Source organism: Melanotaenia boesemani, chromosome 18 (assembly GCF_017639745.1).
Source record: "Melanotaenia boesemani isolate fMelBoe1 chromosome 18, fMelBoe1.pri, whole genome shotgun sequence".
NCBI lineage: Eukaryota > Metazoa > Chordata > Actinopteri > Atheriniformes > Melanotaeniidae > Melanotaenia > Melanotaenia boesemani.
The window spans coordinates 14,340,396-14,362,763 of NC_055699.1; the positions used below are offsets into that span (position 1 = coordinate 14,340,396).

General features: G+C 40.4%; 1 protein-coding gene across 1 annotated transcript in view; it reads right to left on the reverse strand.

The window, feature by feature from the left end:
- The window catches only part of stau2 (staufen double-stranded RNA binding protein 2), a 104,561-nt gene that overhangs the window by 61,819 nt on the left and 20,374 nt on the right, over window positions 1-22,368 (reverse strand). The window contains exons 6-8 of the mRNA XM_041969016.1: window positions 20,389-20,548; window positions 9,988-10,095; window positions 345-557 (exon numbers count right to left, since the gene is read on the reverse strand). Coding sequence (XP_041824950.1) covers window positions 345-557; window positions 9,988-10,095; window positions 20,389-20,548 — 481 coding nt within the window. The remainder of the gene's footprint in view (window positions 1-344; window positions 558-9,987; window positions 10,096-20,388; window positions 20,549-22,368) is intronic.

Here is a 22,368-nt window from a genome sequence, read left to right on the forward strand (position 1 = left end):
TGGATTTTCTCTTTCCTAATAGCATGGGCTTATTCCAAGATGGCAATACCAGGATTTATCAGGCTCAAATTGTGAATGAGTGGTTCAGGGAGCATGATTCATCATTTTCCCCACATGGAGTGGCCAACACAGAGTCCAGACGTGGATGGAAATAAATCTTGTGAAATTGTGGAAGCTTATTGAAACAATGCCAGAGCGAATCCTGTCGTAATCAAAGCTAAAGGTGGTCCAACAAAATATTAGACTGTGTGACCTTTATTTTGATGGTGATTGTTTATTTAAAGGCACTGTATATGGCTGCAAATTAATATGAAAATATCTTCAAAACTACATGGTGATTGCACCTTGAGGATGGTCTTGGTGCGTTTCTTGTAGTGTGTCTTAGGTTTCTCCACAGTGGGTATGAAGGGCAGCTTCTTCAGATCCTGCAGGATGGCCAGAGCAGCACGCTTTTTGGATAGCTTCTTGCTGTTGCCCTCGCCTTCAGCAGAGAACTCCCCTACGGTGACACGCGTCAAGAAACTTTTCATGTGTGGTGGGCCGCTCTCCTTCAACACCTGGGGAAGTGATCAGAAAGTGGACAAAAGAAAAAAATGAAATGAGATAAATTAGCAAAAGACAGGAGACTTTTTTTTTGTAATAAGTGTGAGAGAGTGTGCGGCGCATTCTGCAAGGCAGCTACACCAGGTGGTCCAACACATCTGCTCACTGTGGTCACACATCTACCCACCCATATGTGTGTTATTAATTTACAAAAGCAGTCTGAACACTGACGCACAAACACACACGAAGAGTAACATGTTCCTAGATGACAGTCTCTGGTGATGAAGGCTCGGTTTCCTTCCTCTAGCTCTAGGTCACCTGGGAGACCTAAAACAAACACCGGCTGGCGTTAGGTCATGCTTCTGCAATCACATCTACTTCCTGTGAAGTCCTGGAACAATGTATGAGTGTGGGTTTTTGTGTGTGTAGCAGTTCTCCCAAACCTTACATAGGAAAGCATACTGGAGAAAGAATTGTTTCAGACACTTATGATGTCCAGTTAACCTGACATAACTGTGCTGTTGTTTAGAAGATGGACTGTTTCAGCTCCCAGCTTGATGACTTTCTCCTCGCTCTAATTCAAGCTGCTTTGAGCATTTCTCTGTATTCTCCTGTCCACCCTCCCACGCTCTACAGCATTTTTATACTTTTTTTTTCCCCCCTTATTTGATCGTAATCTGTTGTGCAGACAGCACAAATTATAGCAATCAGTTGCAATCTAGAAACAGTTAATTTGAACCCAGTGACCGATAAAAGAGATTAAACTGATAAGCGGAAGCTTGAGCATTCCTGAGATACTTCACACATCAACACAGACTAATACCAGACCTTGAGGAAAACAGAGGATAATATGTGCATTTGCCTTCTTCGCTATTACACAATTGCACCCACAAACCCACACACAAATGTCCCAGTTTAATTAAGAAATTAAAAGTGACAGCATAAAAAAGCAAGAGACTGTTTAATTGTTAAACTAAAAATCTGATAAAAACATTATTTCACATTCTCATATTTTAAATGCAGCACCTGAAATTGTTTCTTTGTAGTCAAACAATTAAATCAAATCCATGAAAAAATACAATGAGTCTGTATATTATTAATCTGTTCCTTCTCAACTAATTACAGGATATTTTTAATCCAGTAATGTACACTTTTATGTACCAGTGAGACTAAAAAACATCCCATTTCTGAACTTTTTAACTGTTAAGTGTTTGATGATGACACTGCACATTACTGGCAACTGCTCACCTAAAATTATGTCATTTTGAGGAAATACAAGTTACTAAGAGAATGAAGATAATTTTTTTTGCACACAAGCAGAGATATGCAGGACAAGAGGCCTCAGCTGTTCTTAGTCCTGTAGCTGCCTCTTTGTCTCCCTCTTTCCCTCCCTGTCCAACCCAGATAACATGTGTGAACGCTCAGCTTGAGGCTGAGCGAGATGGAAACCAAAACATAAATGCTTTTGCATCAGTGAATGGATCTGCACAAAAGCTAATTTGCCACACACAAACACACAGAAAGATAAACACTTACTTAAAGTTTTTTTTTTTTAGGAGAGAGAGAGAGCGGGGGGGGGGGGGGGGGGGGGGGGGTTCCTAAGGCATCTGTATGGGTGAGTGGCTGAGACACGCACCATGCGATTGTACTATTCCCAGTTTGATTTTTGCTACACGTCATTGTTTGGTTGTCAAGCAACGAGCAGGGACTCCAGGAAGTTACAGGTCTGAGCCAAGAAATAGTTTGGCACACAAACTCCCATAAACAGCAAATTATAGATTAAACACTCTGGAGTTTGTATGGTATGAACAAATAAAGAAGAATATTAATTAATTAATAAGTGTTGCACTTTGGAGGTGCTGATATTTAAATTTTCTCACTTTGGATGATGTCAAGCCATTTCCGGTGCAGTATTTATCTAACTAGCTGGCTCCAGATAGATATACCGTCCATTTTTTTTTAACCTAAAAACCACAAAAAAGACCAGTGACCGGTCACATCCATTTACTTTTTATCTAAGATTTCTTTAACATTTGGAGTTGATTTATTTTTTAACTTTTCTTCCCAGAAATGCTAATCTTTGAAGAGATAAATGTTGTGTGAGTTCCAATAGTGAAGCTGCTCTCTGTTGTCCACTTCAGGAATAAAGAAAGAAATCAAATGAGGCCTGTTAAGGTATGTGGGACAGTCAACAAAGAGTGTGACACAAAGTGTATATCTGTGCACAATATGTTGCATACTCTTGGCCCTGGATGGCGGCAGACAATCTGCAGTCAGTGTCCTGGCAGACGACACGAGATCTGCACCACACCGATGGGATTTCAGCACACCCATTCACTTACAGCTGCACACACATACCATGCAAACAAACACACAAACACACCCGTCTACCACCTAATGAGAGGGAGATCAGGTTGTACACAGGAAACCTTCTGTAATTCAATGTTGATTTTTTTTTTCCAATCCCCTTCTCTTCATCTTTTCTTATTCAAACATGGGAGGCCTTCTCTTCAGCTTCTCACAGAGACATTAATACCCTGAGCAGTCTGAGGATGTGTGCATGCGAGAACTCAGGTACTCTAGAAGAGGAGGCTATGAGAGCAGGGTAGGACAATGGTGGGGACTGGTGGAGGAAAGAAAGGCTCTTTTGTGACGAGCAATGGATGGACAAGCCCCGAGGGAGACTGCTTCTTGTAAGATGGGTGGTTCTTGGCCCAGACCTTCTTCTCTTATGTCCTCCTTGGAAAGGGAGCCCCCGGTCCAACACACAAGCTGTGATTTATAGATTGGTTCCTCTTTGATGCTGACATCTGTTTGATATTGTCTGACGGGGGGATTAAATGAGCCAACTGGCTTTCGGGGTGGCGGCGACCCTCATAGTCGCCGAAGGATGGGAAAGCAGACACATGAGCACTGACTCATGGGTAATTTCATGCCCCAGTGAGGACAGGGATGAAATGATGTAAAAACATGGCCGCTGTGAGAGGCGTTTACATGAAAAGTGGCCGTTATAGGTTTGTGTAGGATGTGTGTCAAATTCGCTGTTAGATTTGGGGGGTGTGAGAGTAAATTAAAAAAAAAAGACAGTAAAGAGGAAGTGACATTACAGGAAAGGGGGTGAAGCCAAACTTTCTGATTCAAGATGCATTCAAGAGACTCTGATGCAGTTTTAAGGGGAGGGATGGAATAGAGAGGTATGTTAGACAAAACAGATGATTTCCATCTTCTTGACACTTTTACACTCATTGTTCAGCAAATTCCATAAACTGTACGAACATCAGATTTAAAAACCTCATCAATCAAGCTTCACCAGAAAAAATTCAAAGAAATTTCTAAAAACATTGACTTTTAGTTTTCATTTTGTTCTTTATTTCCTGTTGTTTTGTTAAGTGTATTTGTTTGTTTTATTTTATTAAGTTGCAAAAAATATAGTTAATAAATTAAACTTAAAAAACAAAAAAAGGATCTCCTTTGATACCAGCCAGTGTAAAACAAACTCCAGGGGTCTTGAGATCAGGATGTGTTTACTTTTGAGTAAGATTGCATCTTTGAATCTTTCCTTGGGTTTTGTTTTGTTTAAATTGTTAGTTTTTTTTTTGTCTTGTGTATCTTAAAGCCGCACTACTAAACTTTGGAGGACTTTCTCCCTTTGTCGCCCCCTAATGAAGGCTAATTCAGCATCTTGGTTCTTCTGTAAGTTCTCTCCAGCCAGTAAAAGCCAGTCCAATGTTGACTTTTGTCTCATCTCTAGCTCTGTCACTTTCTCTTCCTTTTCTTCTCTTCATCCGAAGAAAAAAAAAATCCTCTTGTATTTCTTTGCTGAATTACCCATAGTGTCCGTTCAAAATGGCCAATGCAGTGACATCCAGTTGCAACACAGAGCAGTGATGTCCTGGGCTGGGAAAAAAAAGTGGTGAAGAACGGTTTCTCTGTATCAGGATGCTGCAGAACAACGACGGCTCAAGAAATGTACATAACGAGAGCCATCAAAATGAGTCAGAAACACACGGTTTTAAGGTCGGAAACTAATGATTGTTGCTTTAAGGTTTTATTTTTTTCCTCTAGCAAAAAAATAATTATAAATCTATAAATAGATCCTCTGGGATATTTTTTATTTCATTTGGATGATTTGGTGTGACATGGTTCCACTCGTAGGCTGCATGGCTGCTAAACACTACTTTTCACTGATTTTAGAAACATGCATTCAATGATATTTAATAAAATTCATAGGGTTCTTTTATTGCCAGACTCCATCAAATCAAGATTGACCAAAAGATTTTTCAGAAAGAGAAAAGGGAAAGCAGCACAATAATCATTTTCTCTTGACCTTTAAATGTTTTATATTGGGAAGCAAAATTTGATTAATTGTCACAGCCTGAGTAGTTTTCCTGAACCCCAATGGCATTCTGCATCCACATGTGCTACATCTGACCTGATTGTTGCTCAATGCAACCTGGCCCTCAGACAGTGTAGCTTGACATGGCACACAAAAACAGATGTGACTAATATGCAAGATTTTAGCACAAAGAAAATGCCGTCTCCTTATCTGATCTGGTTTTAATCTTCCCCTCTGTTTTAAATCATGAAGTTTATTTACTGAACTAACCAGGCTAAAGTGCTGCAGTCCCTGAGTGCAAACAAATCATAACTTGGGAAATGGACTAAGGATATTAGCTGAGATGTAGACAGATCATGAAAGAAAGTCAGAGTGAGAAAATGCACATGGGGAACAGTTACTGATTTACTGTTGCTCATCAGATGGCAGTAATGAAGAGCGTGTCTCCAGACTGACAGTTAGCAGGAGAGCGACTGCTCCGAGGAATGGGGCTGTGGTCTGCATTCAAAAACCGCTCCTCTCAGCTTCCAATTTTGAGGGACTGCAAATGAAAGCTGTGTAATTGCTGACAGTGACAAAGACATGGCAGGTAATTAATCACATCAACCCAGATTTAGCTGGCTGAAACTATTAATAGGAGTTCCAGGAAGGATGGCCATGTCATGCTCAAATGAGCAAATGTGTTTTTGAACAAAAGAAAGGGAAAAGGTGTAAAAAGGAAGACTAGATTGCTTCCAGATTTTTTTTTTTTTTTAAAGTTGTGTAAGCTCTTATTACCAAGCAAAGTCAACACTGTGAGAATAGTTTACCTCCCTTCCTTCCCCTGTCTGCCGATCCCCCTTTGCCTCCAAACGTAACTGCCCTGTGTGTGATTTTTGGAAGTGATGGAGGTGGAAGGGAGGGATTCTATGAAGGAAGGGAGGGGGTACACAGTGTAAACTGAGCTTCCCTTGTTTTTGGCACCTTGCTGAGTACAAAAGAAGTAGAGGAGGATAAGGATAGAATACTGGATGAGTCAGCTAATATATGGTAAAAGCCAAGATGAAGGAAAGAGTGGGTCATATGAGGACATGCTGGACTACATGGAGTTGCTATCAGTGTCTCTAAATGTAGAGAAAATTGGAGGTAGGATACTCTTTAATGTCCAGAGGAATGGTGTTTGGCAAGGCCACAACTGTGAGGAAGGGATATTGGGAGACTGGTCAAAGTTCATGCTTTTTTCTTTATGCTCCAGGAAGTTTTATTACTTGGAATCATTGAGGAAATTCTCTATAGAAACTGTTTGACAATGACTAACACTATTTAAAAACTACTCTGCAGGTGACCTGATGACCCATCTGTCAAACAAACACATGCTGGTGATGCCAAACTCCTAACCAGTAGAAAGAAGAAAATCTTTGCAATGAACAAAATTCCTTTAAAAGAAGGAATTCTGCCCTCACAAAGTAAGGTCAACAATTCTCTGCTGTCAAAAGGTTTTTCTCAAAGACAGTAGATTACAGTCTAAACAAAACAAAAATGACAAATCTAAACAAGCAAACCAAAGCCAGGAAACAACAAATACATTTCCCCTACATTTAAGGAGTAATAAATTCACATTAATGAAAGATTTAAACCATATACAAACTTTTGTGTCATGTGGGTCATCTATGTAGCTAAAGAAAGGCAACTTGTGTGTGAAAAACTGCACAAAAACTCTCAAAAGACTGGTTGAGGCTGGCTCTAAAAGCAAGATGATACTCATGATATAAAGTGAAGGCATAATTTTATCTCTTTGGCCAAGTGTTTGGTTGACGACTGTGATATCCATTTAAGAGAAAAAGGATCAACACATTCTTTCAATTCCAAAGTTGTATCAGGATACGACGACGACGAAGAAGAAGAAATAGATAGAAGAAGCAGAAGAAGAAGAAGAAAAAGGTGGTGAATGTCCTTACCAGGTCTTAAGATCAGGTAATACTAAACACACATAAAATATTCATTGTGTAATTATTTATATAACAAAAACTAAAACCAACCAATACCAACTGTTTAGCACAGTAGTGGATGGGTGGTCATTTGGGCTAATCTTGCATAATCTTGATCTAATAAAATAAATAATTTTAATAAAAAGTTAAAATCATAGAACATTTTAATTATTAAAACATATGGACTGATGAGCCATGTGTCAATGTTAAATAAAGAAGACATTTATGGAGTAATATTGCTGGTGGATAAGGTTTGGGAATGGATTTGGTGAGGGGTGCTTTATTGTGCATGTGTGTGGAGTCTATTGAACCAACGGTGCTAGAAACACCAGCAACAGAATTTAATCCCTTATTGACTGCGGCTTGATCTTCCGCTGTATATAGAAACTTTATGTATAGCATGGCCTTTTAATTTATTGCATGGACAACTCCCAGGAGAGTGCAGCTGATGGATGGCTGGGATATGTCCACCTTGTTTTCCAGCTCCCACTAAAATGTTGCAAAGGCCAAAAAGCCCAGGCAGAGAAAAGCCTGCACATGTGGTGGAGCAGGGTTGGACTGTCTGGAGTGCTGGCTCCAAAACAGTCCAATATGAGATCTTTCTTTAATATCTTGCAGCAACAGTAACTATGCCATTTTATTAAAAGGCTCACTGGCACAAACAGATAATCTGGGTCTTTAAGGTTACGGTATTGAACACTTAAAAAATTCTCTATTATTCCAGCTCTGTAAACAGAAGGAATGCTTGACTCACTTCAGATCAGAGCACCACCATGCACAGCCCACAACAGGCATGTTGTAAAATGGTCATTTATTCCCTTCCCTACATCTGGAACTGGTCACACTCTAGTCATCGACACAAAATAGGATAAAACCTTATAAAAGCAACAATCCTTTGGATAAACCAATGAAATGAAGCAGCTTTTGTATGATAACTATACAAAGGCCTTTGAAGTATGGTTTAGATGAATTATACATTTCATATGTGTGTGAGAGCAGAAGCATTCTTCATTGCAGAGCAGATAGTGAATGTTTTCTTTCTTGCCAATCAGACAATGAGCTAGATAGAAGGTTAGAATGTAGGTGTTTGTGTGGGTGTAGGGCAATGCCAAGCAAAGCAAACATTTCCACGTACTGATTAATTGTTTTACCACTTATCTATCTTTTTGGCTACTGAGAAACACTCGAGCCTTTTCAAACTGTTTTTTTTTAACACCAGTCCTTAGCTTTTGAAAAAATGTCAACACTAAAATGTGTGTAAGAGTACTGTTGAGTGCTCATACTGAGGAAATGCGACAATCTTCATATAAAGTATGACTTAAGAACAAGTAGTTTGTAAGAACTACAGTGATCCCAAACACAGCAGCAAATATAAGGACATTATTACAAAAAAGAAAAAAGAAAGTGCTTCAATGGTCTAGTCCAAGTCCAGACCTCAGCCTGATTGAATGCTGTGGTGGGACCTGAAGTGAGCTGTGCATAAAAAAATGCCTGAAAACCTCAATGAACTGCAGCAATATTTTAAATAAAAGTGGGCAAAATCTCCTCTACAATGAGATAAGAGACTGATGACATCTTCCAGAAAATGATTACTTCAGGTTATTGCTGCTATAGGTGGTTTTACAAGCTGTTGAATCAGAAGGGCTAATTTGTTTTTGACACACCTTTTGTCACTAATTTTTTTATTGAATAAATGATTAGATAACTTTGTTTCTCATGTTGAAAGCTGTGTGTACTGTATTTTAACGCATGACAGGGAAGAAATGTTTCTTTTATTATATCGAGACACATAAAATCTTAAAAAGTGGGAGGGTGCACTTTCTTTTACACTTGATTACTTAACTTAAATTTATAATGCTCCTAAGATCACTGCAATCATGGTGGCTTGTAAATCCAAGCTAGTCATTCTTCTCAAGTTTTAAGAAATATAAAAATCCATTTTCTTATTTTCACCCATATTTAAATAAATAATCCATTTTTAAGCAAATAAACTAAAATAGATTTGTAATGGGATTCTTCCTGAAAATTAATTCTTTATTTCACATTTTTCTCCATGACATTACTCGACGCCCATTTACCTTTGGAAAATGTTGAACTTTTCCATTCTGTGTTTTAAAAGGATAATTTAACTGTATTGTTTAGATGAGGCTGTATGTGGACATAATTAGGAGCAGCAGACAGTATAAGATGCACTGATCAGATTTTTCCCAAAAATCATTACCTGTGCCTAGCTCAGGTTACCTTCGGTATGAATCTGTGTCGGACGTTTAAACAAAGGCTTTGATGGACTGACCTCATTTATCCATTAAAACAACATTAATGGATGTCTGGTATTTGGTGGGTTGGTTAAAGTCAGTTCAACGTGGCACTTCTGGACAAGCACTGTGTTTTAAACAATTTAGTCCAAAAACTTTCATCTGGAATCACTTTAGAGGTCATTTAAGTTAATCTCATGCTTGATATTTGGCTGTTTTGAAAACATACCTGTGTACTGAGTACCTTCTAATCAAAGTGTGTAAAAGGCACAGCAACACAGTTCTGTTCATCTGGATACTTCTTAATGGATTCAAGTGCCTTTTTCACCACTAAAAAATTCAACCAGTCATGATGTTGACTGGTCAAACTTAAGGAATTTCATATTACATTCTTAAGTCATGCAGAGGAATTCCAGAAACTGCCAGTATTACTACTGAAAGTCATCTTACAATACCACAAGATCTTCATTGATCAGCATTACCCAAACTTACACACTAAACTTAAAAATATGAATTCCCACATGGCATTACTCCCTTTTAAAATAGAAAACGGGCCTCAGATGTAAGAATTGAGTAAGACTGGTAGAAACATCTGTCATGGAATATAATCAGCATGACTCCTGTAGTTTCCTCTGTGTTATCATTTCATGTAGCTAATGATTTTTTAGCAATACTTCCCGGATTATGACATTTCACACACCCTAGAAATCATGGAATTATGATACACTGTGAACGGCCTTATCTTCATTCCACAAAAAGTCTGCCTTGACGTCAAAGAGCACCATGACTTACAGCTCACAGTAATAACCAGTAATAATGACATTACAGGGCTGTGCGTTTATAGTTATTTAAATGTACTGTTTCGTAACTATCATGTTGTTCTCACCTCAAAATTAACAGACAAGTTCCTCTTCAGGGCAATTTCATAGACCAGGCTGATCTCTGATTTGCTTGCGTCAGTTCCTTCCTCGGTTTCTCCTTTTTCCTCTGGACTCTGGAAAAATAAGAGAAGCAGTTCTTATTCTGGTTTATGATAAAAAGGAACGCAGGTAACACGTATCACAAATGCATAAGAAGGCAACAATGTTCGATAGGATTATTCAAACTAAATTAGAGCAACACGAGAACAGGTCTGTTGAACCAACTTTGTAAAATAACATCATGTCTGAGGAAACAGCTACAACCCTGTTTGAAAACTAGTTGGGTGTAAAATGTAAGAGGTTTATAAGTAGGCATGCTGAAGAAGCTAAAATGTTTGTGGGTGGGCAAGGCTCTGTTGGGGTGTACATAACTCAATTTGTTTCCTTGTGCTTTCATGGTTCGTAGCATACTAATCCCTCCCCTCCCAAAAAAAAGACATGGCAACTAGAAAGGAGGAGCGGAAAGGCACTGTATCATCAGTTATCTGGATCTGGTTCAGTTTTGCGACCTCAAACTTGGAACATGTAATGACACATTCCTAAATCTGTTTTACGGCTGTTGCGACCAAAGGTGGCATATTCAAGTTCGCACATTTCAACGCCTCAATCAAAGGTATCCTGTCAAGTGGGAGAAATATTGCTCTCTATGAGATGCACAAGACAGCTGCGAACCATTAAGTTCTGCGAAGAGACTAGGGATAATTTTCACACTCTACCTTGAATGATGAGAAAGGGGCCCAGTAGAAAGCAGTCATGGATGTCATCATGTTGTATATCCTAAAGATATGATGCCCATTTATATGGGGGAAAACCCTGGCTTTCAGTCCCTCTAAACTGGAAACCCAGATCTTCTGATAATTTGTTTAGGTAACATAATGTCAAGTAAAGTGGGTTCTAAGATACCAGTATATATTTTTATAATTGAGATACTAGCTCCCTGGTAGCTGGGACAATGTTTTTAGACAGTAATTATACACATTTTGTGGCAAATAAATTTGAAAATTAAATTTTTTAGCTACATTTAAGGAAGTTTTCTGCTGACTATTTTTGTTGTGCACATGTGAGCACATGACTCTACATAGATGCAGAAATTGTAGAAAACAATATTACATTAATAAAGTATAGGTGGCCAAATGGTTAAACAATTAACTTATGCTTAAAACAATGTAGAGAATTTCATGATGGCATCATCTATGGTAGATAAAAAGTTAGTAGGAAATTTCTACCTACTAGGTGAGAATATTTTAAGAAATGCTCCCTGGCCAAATATTTACCTTTATTTTAAAAGAAAAGGAAAAAACAAGCTGCCTCTTACACTCAGCACAACATAATACTGAAGCAAACCTAAAACCAAAACCTAACTTTAAAGTACTTAAAATTGTTTAGATCTCTCCAACTCGGGGAAAACCAGAGGAAGTCTGACTCTTGTCTTATCAGACTACTTATGGGAAATGTGGGTTTATCAGGCAGGGGAAATTCAGGAAAAGTTTAGCCACCCTTAAAGGTGGTGCAGTGACTCACATGTACAGCATGAACAAGTTAATCTAATTTCCAAAACAGAAAATAGAAATCCAAAAACCTTAACACTAAGACAAATTAACTTCTTTCTCTGGAAGGATGCAATTACTTTGCTGTATTACAGAGGTAATAGTTATTTGCGTCTGTACTAAATTCAAATATTTACTTTAATTTGGGGGGGCCATTAAAATGAGGTTTATGGGATTGAATAAATATAAATAAGAAGCATTTTTTCAAGGAGCAACCAATCCCAAAAAGCATAGGCATTTATAAAGTGATGCTTTCTTTTTTTTTAAATAAAATATTATAAAATTAATTTGAGTTACTGTTTAATTTATGTCTCTCCTATATAGTGAAAATATTCGTAAATATCAAAGGCTGTGCCCTCCTCAAAACATAAACTAAAGACAAAAGACTGAGACCGCTGGACCTAATTTTACCAGGGTAATAACATTTTTCAGTGTCTGGCGAGACCTGGTCACATTTCTGCAACAGTTCAAAGATATCTTCCTCATCCAAAAACTCTTCAGATCATTAATCGTTAATGCAATTCTGAACCTAGCATCAGATGACTCAGGTTTGACGTTTTAGTTAGTTCCATGGTTTTCCCATTACTAAATTAGCTGTTTGATAGAGTAATTAGATCAATAAAATTAACTACCAAGAATTCCTAAAGCAAGTCACCATTTACTCATCCAACAGGTCTTGTTATTTGTTTTATCACAGTCACTTCAGCCAATAATGAAAACTAGTTCACACCACTCAGATCATATCATATCAACCATACAAGTGCCTTTTTGCTGCCAACTGTATGGTATGTCTCAAACTTTATCCTCTCATGTCCAGCCCTTTGTCTGATTAAGTCTGGGTGGCTGCAGTCTTTCCCTTTGGGCTTCTTTCACCTCTCCTGCTTCATTGTGTGACCTGATACAGCACATGATTAATACTGTGAGATGAGATCTCTTGGATTTCACAGGAAGCAGTCACGTTGCACCTACTGCACTGGGCTGAAATGTGTGACCAAATCAAATAAATTCAAATTTAATTTTTAAAGCACTATTCATTTAACACAATAAAAACAACAGTGTTTGCATATTGAAAAGAATGTAAAATAATTTAAACACATCTGATCCTACTCTCTCTCTCTCTCTCACACACACACACACACACACACACACTTTACAGTAAATAAGTACATAAATAAAGTAAATTAATAAAAATAATAAAAATAAGTTAAATCCAATAGACGAATCAAAACAATATAGCTATTCAATAAAAAGCTAAGCTAAAAAAGTAGTTTTTGGGTCTCTTTTAAAAACATCAACAGTCTCTACAGCCCTGAGGTTCTCTGGTAATTTGTACCACAGACGAGGGCCATAGTACCAGAAAGATGCTACAGCATCAGCTTTAGTTTCTGACTTGAGGAGCAATTAAAAGGCCTGTGCCAGAGGACCTAAGGGTCCATGAGGGCTCAAACTACTAAAAGAACCTTAAAATCAATCCTGAAACGCATGAGAATGCCATACAATGAAAGCATCAACACCTCCATGCTTGCAAAAGAGAGAAATAAACTCTGGCTATGTTTTTAAGATGATAAAATCCTGTCTTTGTACCATTTCTAAGAAAGTGGAATAAAATCCAGCTCAGAGTCTAAAAGGACATCCAGGTTTCTCACTCAGAAGGTTTAATGTTTTGAGGTTTTCTTGAAACGTACCAGTAAGACCCAGCAGCACCAGGACTGAGCGTTTCTGAGAGTCCATGTTACACGAGAGGTTGTTAATCTTTAAAAGTGCTATCTCTGTTCTTCTATTTGTCCTAAAACCAGATTGATACTTTTAAAAAATATTGTGTTTGTTTGAAAACTCATACAATTCAATAAAAACAGCTTTTTCTATCATTTTCGCTTAAGTTGGATACAGGTTGGTTATTTTCAAGAGGGTTTGGGTCTAAATCACTCTTCTTCAGACGGCTCTCATATCTGCTGTTGCTGAAGAAAACACCCATCTTAAGAGAGTGATTTACAATGTTTAAAAGCTTACGCTCAAAGAAACCATAAAATGTTTTTAAAAGCAATGTGGGAATTCGATCTGAAGCCTTTCAGGTCCAGTTGTTGGCTCCAATTGGAAAAAACACAACCAAGCACCTTAACATCAACTAGGACAAAACTCTCCAGTGTTTGCTCAGGTAAAAACAATGTTTCAAATATGTTAAAATCTACATAACATTAGGATAAAAGGCTGAACCTCGTAGCATCGAACTTACTTTTGTATTGGTTTGCAAAATTCTCAGATGCAACATGTGAAATGGTATGGAGGACTTGTTAAAATCAGAGTTTATTGGTCTAATTGTTTCAAGCGACAATAACAGCAAAATGCAAACACTTTAGACAATTTACGTGTGTAAATTATAATTTTTCTGAAGTAATATTGAATTGAAAAAATAATTGAGAACGGCAACATAAAATAACTAACAATAACAATAACAATAATAATAATAATAATAATAATAATCTATCCATCCATCCATCCTCTGCTGCTTATCCGGAGTTGGGTTGCGGGGGCAGCTGCCTAAGCAGGGAAACCCAGACTTCCCTCTTCCTGGCCACATTCACCAGATCATCCGGAGGGATCCCGAGGCGTTCCCAGGCCAGCCGAAAGATGTAGTCCGTCCAGCATGTCCTGGGTCTTCCCCGGGGCCTCTTTCTGGTGGGACATGCCCGAAACACCTTACCAGGGAGGCATCCTAACCAGATGCCAGAGCCACCTCATCTGGCTCCTCTCGATGTGGAGGAGCAGCAACTCCACTCCCGGATCACAGAGCTTCTCACCCTATCTCTAAGGAAAAGCCTAGCCACCCAGCGGAGAAAACTCATTTTGGCCGCTTGTATTTGCAATCTTGTTCTTTCGGTCACTACCCACAGCTCGTGACCATAGGTGAGGGTAGGAATGTAGATGGACCGGTAAATCGAGAGCTTTGCCTTTTGGCTCAGCTCCCTCTTTACCATGACAGACTGATGCAGAGACCGCATCACTGCAGATGCCGCACCGATTCGCCTGTCGATCTCCCGCTTCATCCTTCCCTCACTCGTGAACAAGACCCCGAGATACGTGAACTCCTCCACTTGGAGCAGGACCCTATTGCTGACTCGGGAAGAGCACTCCATCCTTTTCCGGCTGAGGACCATGGTCTCGGATTTGGAGGGGCCGATTCTCATCCCAGCCACTTTACACTCGGCTGCGAATCGCCCCAGTGAGAGCTGAAGATCACGGCCCGACAGAGCCAACAGAACCACATCATCCGCAAAAAGCAGAGACCCAATCCTGAAGCCACCAAACTGGATCCCTTCAACACCTCGGCTGCGCCTAGAAATTCTGTCCATAAAAGTTATGAACAGAATCGGTGACAAAGGCCAGCCTTGGCGGAGTCCAACCCGCAGTGGAAACGATTCTCATTTACTGCCGACAATGCAGACCAAGCTCTGACACCGATCGTACAGGGACCGGACAGATCGTACAAGTGGGTCCGGCACTCCATACTCCCGGAGTACCCCCCACAGGAGTCCCTGGGGGACACGGTTGAATGCCTTCTCCGAGTCCACAAAGCACATGTAGATTGATTGGGCAAACCCCCATGCCTCCTCAAAGACCCTGAAGAGGGTGTAGCGTTGGTCCACTGTTCCAAGACCGGGAAGAAAACCACACTGCTCCTCCTCAATCCGAGGTTTGACTATCCGACGGACCATCCTCTCCAGCACCCTTGAATAGACCTTACCCTGGAGGCTGAGGAGTGTGATTCCCCTGTAGCTGGTGCACACCCTCCAGTCCCCCTTTTTGTAGAGGGGGACCACCACCCCAGTCTGCCAGTCCAGGGGAACTGTCCCCGACGTCCACACAATGCTGCAGAGGCCTGTCAGTCAAGACAGCCCTACAGCATCAAGAGCCTAATGGAACTCTGGGCGGACTTCATCCACCCCTGGGGCCTTGCCACCAAGGAACTTTTTAACCACCTCAGCGACCTCAGCCCCAGAGATGGGAGAGCCACCACCAGCTACCCCAGACTTCTGCTTCCTCATCGGAAGACGTGTTGGTGGGATTGAGAAGGTCTTCGAAGTATTCCCTCCACCACCTCACAACGTCCCGAGTCGAGGTCAGCAGCCCCCCATCCCCACTGTACACAGCGTTGATGGAGCACTGCTTTCCCCTCCTGAGCCGCCGGATGGTGGACCAGAATCTCCTCAAATCTGTCCAGAAGTCATTCTCCATGGCCACTCCAAACTCCTCCCATGCCCAGGTTTTTGCCTTAGCGACCGTCGAAGCTGCACTCCGCTTAGCCCGCCGATACCCATCAGCTGCCTCTGGAGTCCCACAGGCCAAAAAGGCCCGATAGGACTCCTTCTTCAGCTTGACAGCATCCCTTACTGCCGGTGTCCACCAACGAGTTTGGGGGTTACCACCACGACAGGCACTGACTTCCTTACGGCCACAGATGCGGCTGGCCACCGCGACAATAGAGGCACGGAACATAGCCCACTCGGACTCAATGTCCCCTGCCTCACCCGGGACATGGTTGAAGCTCTGCCGGAGATGGAAGTTGAAACTCTTTCTGACAGGCGTTCCCAGCAGACCCTCACAACACGCTTGGGTCTGCCAGGCCTGACTGGCATCCTCCCCCACCTTCTGAGCCAACTCACCACCAGGTGGTGATCAGTTGACAGCTTTGATCTTCAACCGAGTGTCCAGAACATGCGGCCGCATGTCCAACAATACGACTACAAAGTCGATCATCGAACTGCGGCCTAGAGTGTCCTGATGCCAAGTGCACATGTGGGCACTCATGTCTGAACAAGGTGTTCGTTATGGACAGTCCATGACGAGCACAAAAGTCCAGCAACAAAACACCACTCGGATTCAGATCAGGGGGGCCGTTCCTCCCAATCACACCCCTCCAGGTCTCGCTGACATTGCCCACGTCAGCATTGAAGTCCCCCACCAGAACGAGTGAGTCCCCAGAGAGAGTGCTCTCCAACAACCCCTTCAAAGACTCCAAAAAGGGTGGGTACTCTGAAATGCTGTTTGGTGCATAAGCACAAACAACAGTCAGGACCCGTCCCCCCACCTGAAGGCGAAGGGAGGCTACCCTTTTGTCCACCGGGGTAAACACCAACGTACAGGTGCCAAGATGGGGCAGTGAGCACGCCCACACCTGCTCAGCGCCTCTCACCGGGAGCAACTCCAGAATGGAAGAGGGTCGAACCCCTCTCAAGGACAGTGGTTCCAGAGCCCAAGCCGTGCGTCGAGGTGAGTCCAACTATATCTAGCCAGAACCGCTCAACCTCACGCAGCAGCTCAGGTTCGTTCCCCGCCAGAGAGGTGACATTCCACGTTCCTAGAGCTAGCTTTTGCAGCCGAGGATCAGATCGCCAGGGTCCCCGCCTCTGGCAGCCACCCAGCTCACACTGCACCTGACCCCTATGGCCCCCCCTGCAGGTGGTGAGCCCACGGGAGGGGAGGCCCATGTCACCCTTTTGGGCTGAGCCCGACCGGGCCCCATGGGCAAAGGCCCGGCCACCAAGCGCTCGTCTCCGTGCCCCACCTCCAGGCCTAGCTCCAGAGGGGGGCCCGGTGACCCACCTCCAGGCAAGGGTAACCCTAGTCCTTGCTTTGTCATCATCATTGGGGTGATTTGAGCCACACTTCGTCTGGTCCCTCTCCTAGACACCTGTTTGCCATGGGAGACCCTACCAGGGGTATGAGCCTCCGACAACATAGCCGCCAGGATCGTCAGGATGCACAAACTCCTCCACCACGATAAGGTGGCGGCTCAGGGAGGAGATAATACTAATACTACTACTACTACTACTACTACTAATAATAATAATAATAATAATAAAAGAACTTATGAATGTTCTTTAGGTTTGAGAAGAAACACCCCCAAATAAGCTCAGTCCAATTTCCCTTTTTCCTTCATAATTTTCAGAGTTGCATTTTACTGCTACTGTGCATTCCTGATATGTGTGATTAATAGTATGAATCTCTTTTCAAGGTTACATTAGCAAGCTGCCAGGAGTTAACAATCAGAAGGTGGGTGTGAAAACTTGAGCTCAACTAGAATGACCAAGCAGATCAGCAACCTCCCTGTGACAAAGATAAATAGGAGGATAAATCTGTCCTTGGTATTGCCTCTGCTTATAAATATAAGGGTCAGACAGTCCTTGGGATAAAATACAGTAATTTACACAGAGCAGAGATATTGTATAACAGTCATCCTGAACAAGTTCTTTGAATGATGGGCATAAAAAAAAAGAAAAAAAAAGTAAAAACACCCCTGAACTTTACATTGAAGCGTATAATGCATGATTAAGTACAGTGAACTCATTTTCATGTTCACAAACACGGGTTGAGAAGATTTGAATTTGTTGCATTTTCTGCTGGAAGTAGCATCAGAAGATGCTTTACTGTGGTCATGAAAAGATGGACATAGCCAGCAACAATACTCGGGTAGGCTGTGGTGTTTACACAATGCTTAAGTGGTATAAGGGGCCCAAAACATATCAAGAACATATGCCCCACAAACCATTACACCACCAGCAGAAGCCTGATCCATTAATACAAGGCAGAATGGATCCATCCTTTCATTTTTTTTTCCACCAAATACTGACCCTACCATCTGAATGTTGCAGCTAAAATGGAGACTCATCATACCAGACAACATTTTCCATCTTCTATTGTCCAGTTCTGGTGAGCTTGTATGAACTGCAGCCTTAGTTTCCTGTCCTTAGCTGACAGGAGTGGCTTTGAACTTCATCAAGTTGTCTTGACCATGTCTACATGTGTAAATATATTAAGTTGATTAGTAATTTGTGTTAAGCAATTGAATAGGTGAACTGACCAATGAGTGTTATTCAACAAAAATTACAAGTTTCCTAACAGCAAGAAGACTGTTAAAAAAAAGAACTTCTCTCAGAAAATTATAGCTAAATAATTCAGATTATAAAATAAACAACCTCATTCATATTTTAAATATGACAGCAGCATCTAAACCCTCTTTACACATCAGTTAGTCTTAATCCCAGTAAATCCCTGTAGGTTGCAATTTCTGAGGACATATATTGTTCTTCTTACCTGTGTATAATTACACATTACCTGTGGTCTTCCTTCAAATAAAAAAATAACAAAAACTGACAGCCCACAGTGAAAAGAAACACGTTTAGCCAGAGGGCATCCACACATCCACACATGTAGGAACAAACACTCAAGCAGAGACAGCTCCTGCTGTAGACACAATGTGGCTTAATTTGTAAATCAAGACTCAGAAGCAGCAGCAAACAAAGAGCTCATTTATGGTGGCCGACGCCACAAAACAGCAAGACGGGCATGTGAGAAGAGCCCAAGCGTTTTGAATAACCATCAATGATGCCAAGCAGTGAGGATATGGGGTAATTTGATTTCCGGTGGGAGATGATAACAACAGTTAACAGCTATGCCTGAGGGAAGCTCTGGAAAGGTACAACGACATTGGGAGAAAAAAAAAAAAAAGAAATGGGAAACTTCCCTGCCAGGTGCAAACTAAAACTATGGAGATTACAGGGCTTAAATTATACATTAGAGTAATTAGAGCTGTGGTAGATTTGGATTCGGTCTGATTAAAGCCAGATATGAAATCATCTTATTAGCTGCACAAAAGTCATGCAAGTCTCTTCAGAGCCATCCCAGAGAGAGGAGAAACAGATAAGCTGATAAGCTGATTAGCAGCAAAAATCTTTTCATTTTTAATTAAGGAAAAGTTTTCAGTTTGGAGGGGTTGGAAAAGACCTCTGGGGTGATAGCAGTAATAAGGATAATGACGGGGGGGTTGGATTGTGGCTTAATGTGTTCACAAGTCACAAATAACTGCATTACATATAGTTAAAAAACCTCATTGTGTTTTTTTTTAAATGATAATAAACCTTGTATTTAACTGATTAATTACAGTTCAAGCCAGAATAATTCACATTTATGCAAAATGCAACACTGCGCCGTGAGAATTCTGTTCAGTTTTGGATGAATTCTTGCATTAAAAGACAGATGTTTAAACTCAGTCATTTGGAATAAATGTTTATCTACACTGAAGAAGGTATATGCATATGTATGGTGACTGGAGCCAGTCACACAGTCATCAGTAAAGTACCTGTTTATGTGTGTTAGACTTTCCCCACACAACAAACAAATGCTAAAGAAATTGAGATAAATGAATATGACAAGAACATAAATAAATATGGTTATAAAGTACAAACAAAAATAAGTTCATTTGTTAAATCTGAAAAACACCATTCAACATAAAACCCTACATCTCATTTATTCTCTCTATATTGTGTAAACAAGAAAAAGAAGCATAATGTAATCATCATTTTAACTCTCATGCTTTGTGGAGACTTAAATAAATTTATCTAAAGCTAATATCTAGCCAACAGTGCAGTGTAACTCCATTATTTTATCCTACTTGTATTGTTCGCATATGATTTTACTTAAATAAAAACATTTACAAGGTGCCTGGTAAATTAAATAGATGCTCAACAACACAATAATATCAATGTCCAGAATTAACAAAAATCCCATGTGCAAACATAATACAGTCCTGATGTAAACAGTAACTGTATCTCTGTTTCCAGCAGCCAAAAAAGAACAGCATTTACAACTTTCATAAGCAAGTCCAACAGGGCGGGACAGAAGTCCATTGTAAGCGTTAATAGAAATATTAGTGGAATGAAGATAGCAGCAGAAATTCCCAGGGTCAGCAACGTGAGTAAATGCATGTTAAACTTCAGGTACTCAGCTAATTGTGAGCCTTTGTTTTAATGTGCTTGTGTTTACCTGTGGCGGCCGCTCAGGGATAGGTTCGTTGCGCAGGGCCTGAAGGGCTTTCATGGCAGCATTATGTCTCGCTGCTTGGCGGGTTCGTCCTTCACCAATAAACTCATGACTCCCCACTGACAGCTGCACGTAGAAGATCTTAGGAACTGGATAATGGTACCTGGAACAAAGAAAAACAACAGAAAGGACAGCGGGATAAGGAATACTGTCCGACATAGCATTTATGAACTCAGCAGTAAAGAAATATTTTTATATATGACTAAAAAGAAAAACAAGAAAAAAGAAAACAGCTAGAAGAGGGTCTGACGTTATGAGCCAAGTTATCAATTCACTCAGTTTTCACCGTTCCCAAATTAAAGGCCCAACCACTTCATCAGGGTCAATTACAACACAATAGCCTGTTAGCCAACCACTTGAGTAATGTCTTGCTATTGAATCTCAGCTCAGGGATGCAAAACAAAGCTCAAGAACATATATCCTCGCCTCTTTCTTCTTGGCCCGACCATAGATTATACTCTCTTTCACTGAGCCCTGACAGAGCGGGACTGAGCTGTCACCGAGCAGATTTAGAGGTCTGCGTGTGCGATACCCCCCTCCCTCGGGTCAGGAGGAAAAGGGCTGAGAATGTCTGCTGGACTGAGGACAAGGAAAGAGAAATAGTGGGAAAACTAATAAGAGAAGCGAGAAATCCAAAGTTTTTAATATCCTTCTCCCTGTCTGCTTTAATCTCTGCCAATATACACTTATATTCACAAGGACATACAGCCACCATATGTGGTCGACACAAATTGAGCGAAGCAGATTTATGGAAATATGGCGCGACTAAAGTCGAGTTCCCAAACTATATTCAGTATTTTCACGTTTGGCTCTGGGGTTTTCATGAGAGAAAGAAAATCTGCAGTAAGTGAATTTGGTGGAATTTATTTCACTACAGTGTAAAAACATTTAACACAACATTTACAGATACAGAGCTATCCCTTTTCACTGTATATAAATTCTATACCGCAACATCCTACTTGTCTTTGCAGTCAAGCTAGCACTTAATTAAATGCATGTGGGAGTTTGGGGAACCCAAGAAGCTTGAAAATGTAGAAAAGGAAAACATGTGTGCTCTTGACAGTTATGCAGAATCTTTCATAACAAATTAGACACATGCATATTATTATATGAAAAGATATCAAGTTAAGCTAATAATAACCCAAGAAGCGCTTTAAATGCAATAACTTTTTTTAAATTTAACTAACCTTAATTAACATGTCTACATGCTAATCTGTTTAACAAACAAGATGATGTTGTTTATTCTTTAAAGATATAACATGTAAGAATTCTGACAAGTGCTAAAGATGGGCATACAACTGTGAGTGGACAGTGGCCGCTAATGGCCAAAATTCTTCCAGAAACAAACATGTTTTTATCTGGGAGCGGCTCCATCGGTCTCTGGTGCAGCAATAACTGCACTACGATTGACTACTTCTGTAGTACACTGTGTACATGTGTATTGTCTTCTTCTATGTACCTTTTAAGGCATTACTTATCCCAAATGGTGCTCTAGCACCTATTTAAACAAAGTCGGTACCACAGTTTTAAAGCTCAGAGGATTTTCACTTCACACGCTGAGTTGTTTGTCCATTCAGAGACACTGTAGTTAAAAAAAAAAAAAAAAAATGGTGGCACACATATAGCAGCTGCCATGTATGTGGACCCACAGCAAGTAGATATAAATGGCTCATTCTAAGAGAGTAAACATAACAGCTATTTATTGAAGTGATTAAATACCAACAGAGACACATTTTTTTTTTATATATTTAAATTTTTTGTCATTGACCTTTGATTTTATGCACTGCACTTTTAAGATACCTTAAAAATAAATTGTATATAAAAATAAATAATCAAAGGATCACACAAATTACTATTATCTTTCCAACAGAGAGCATGAATGTGAGAAAGAATTTCACCAATCTATTAGTAATTTTCATCAAG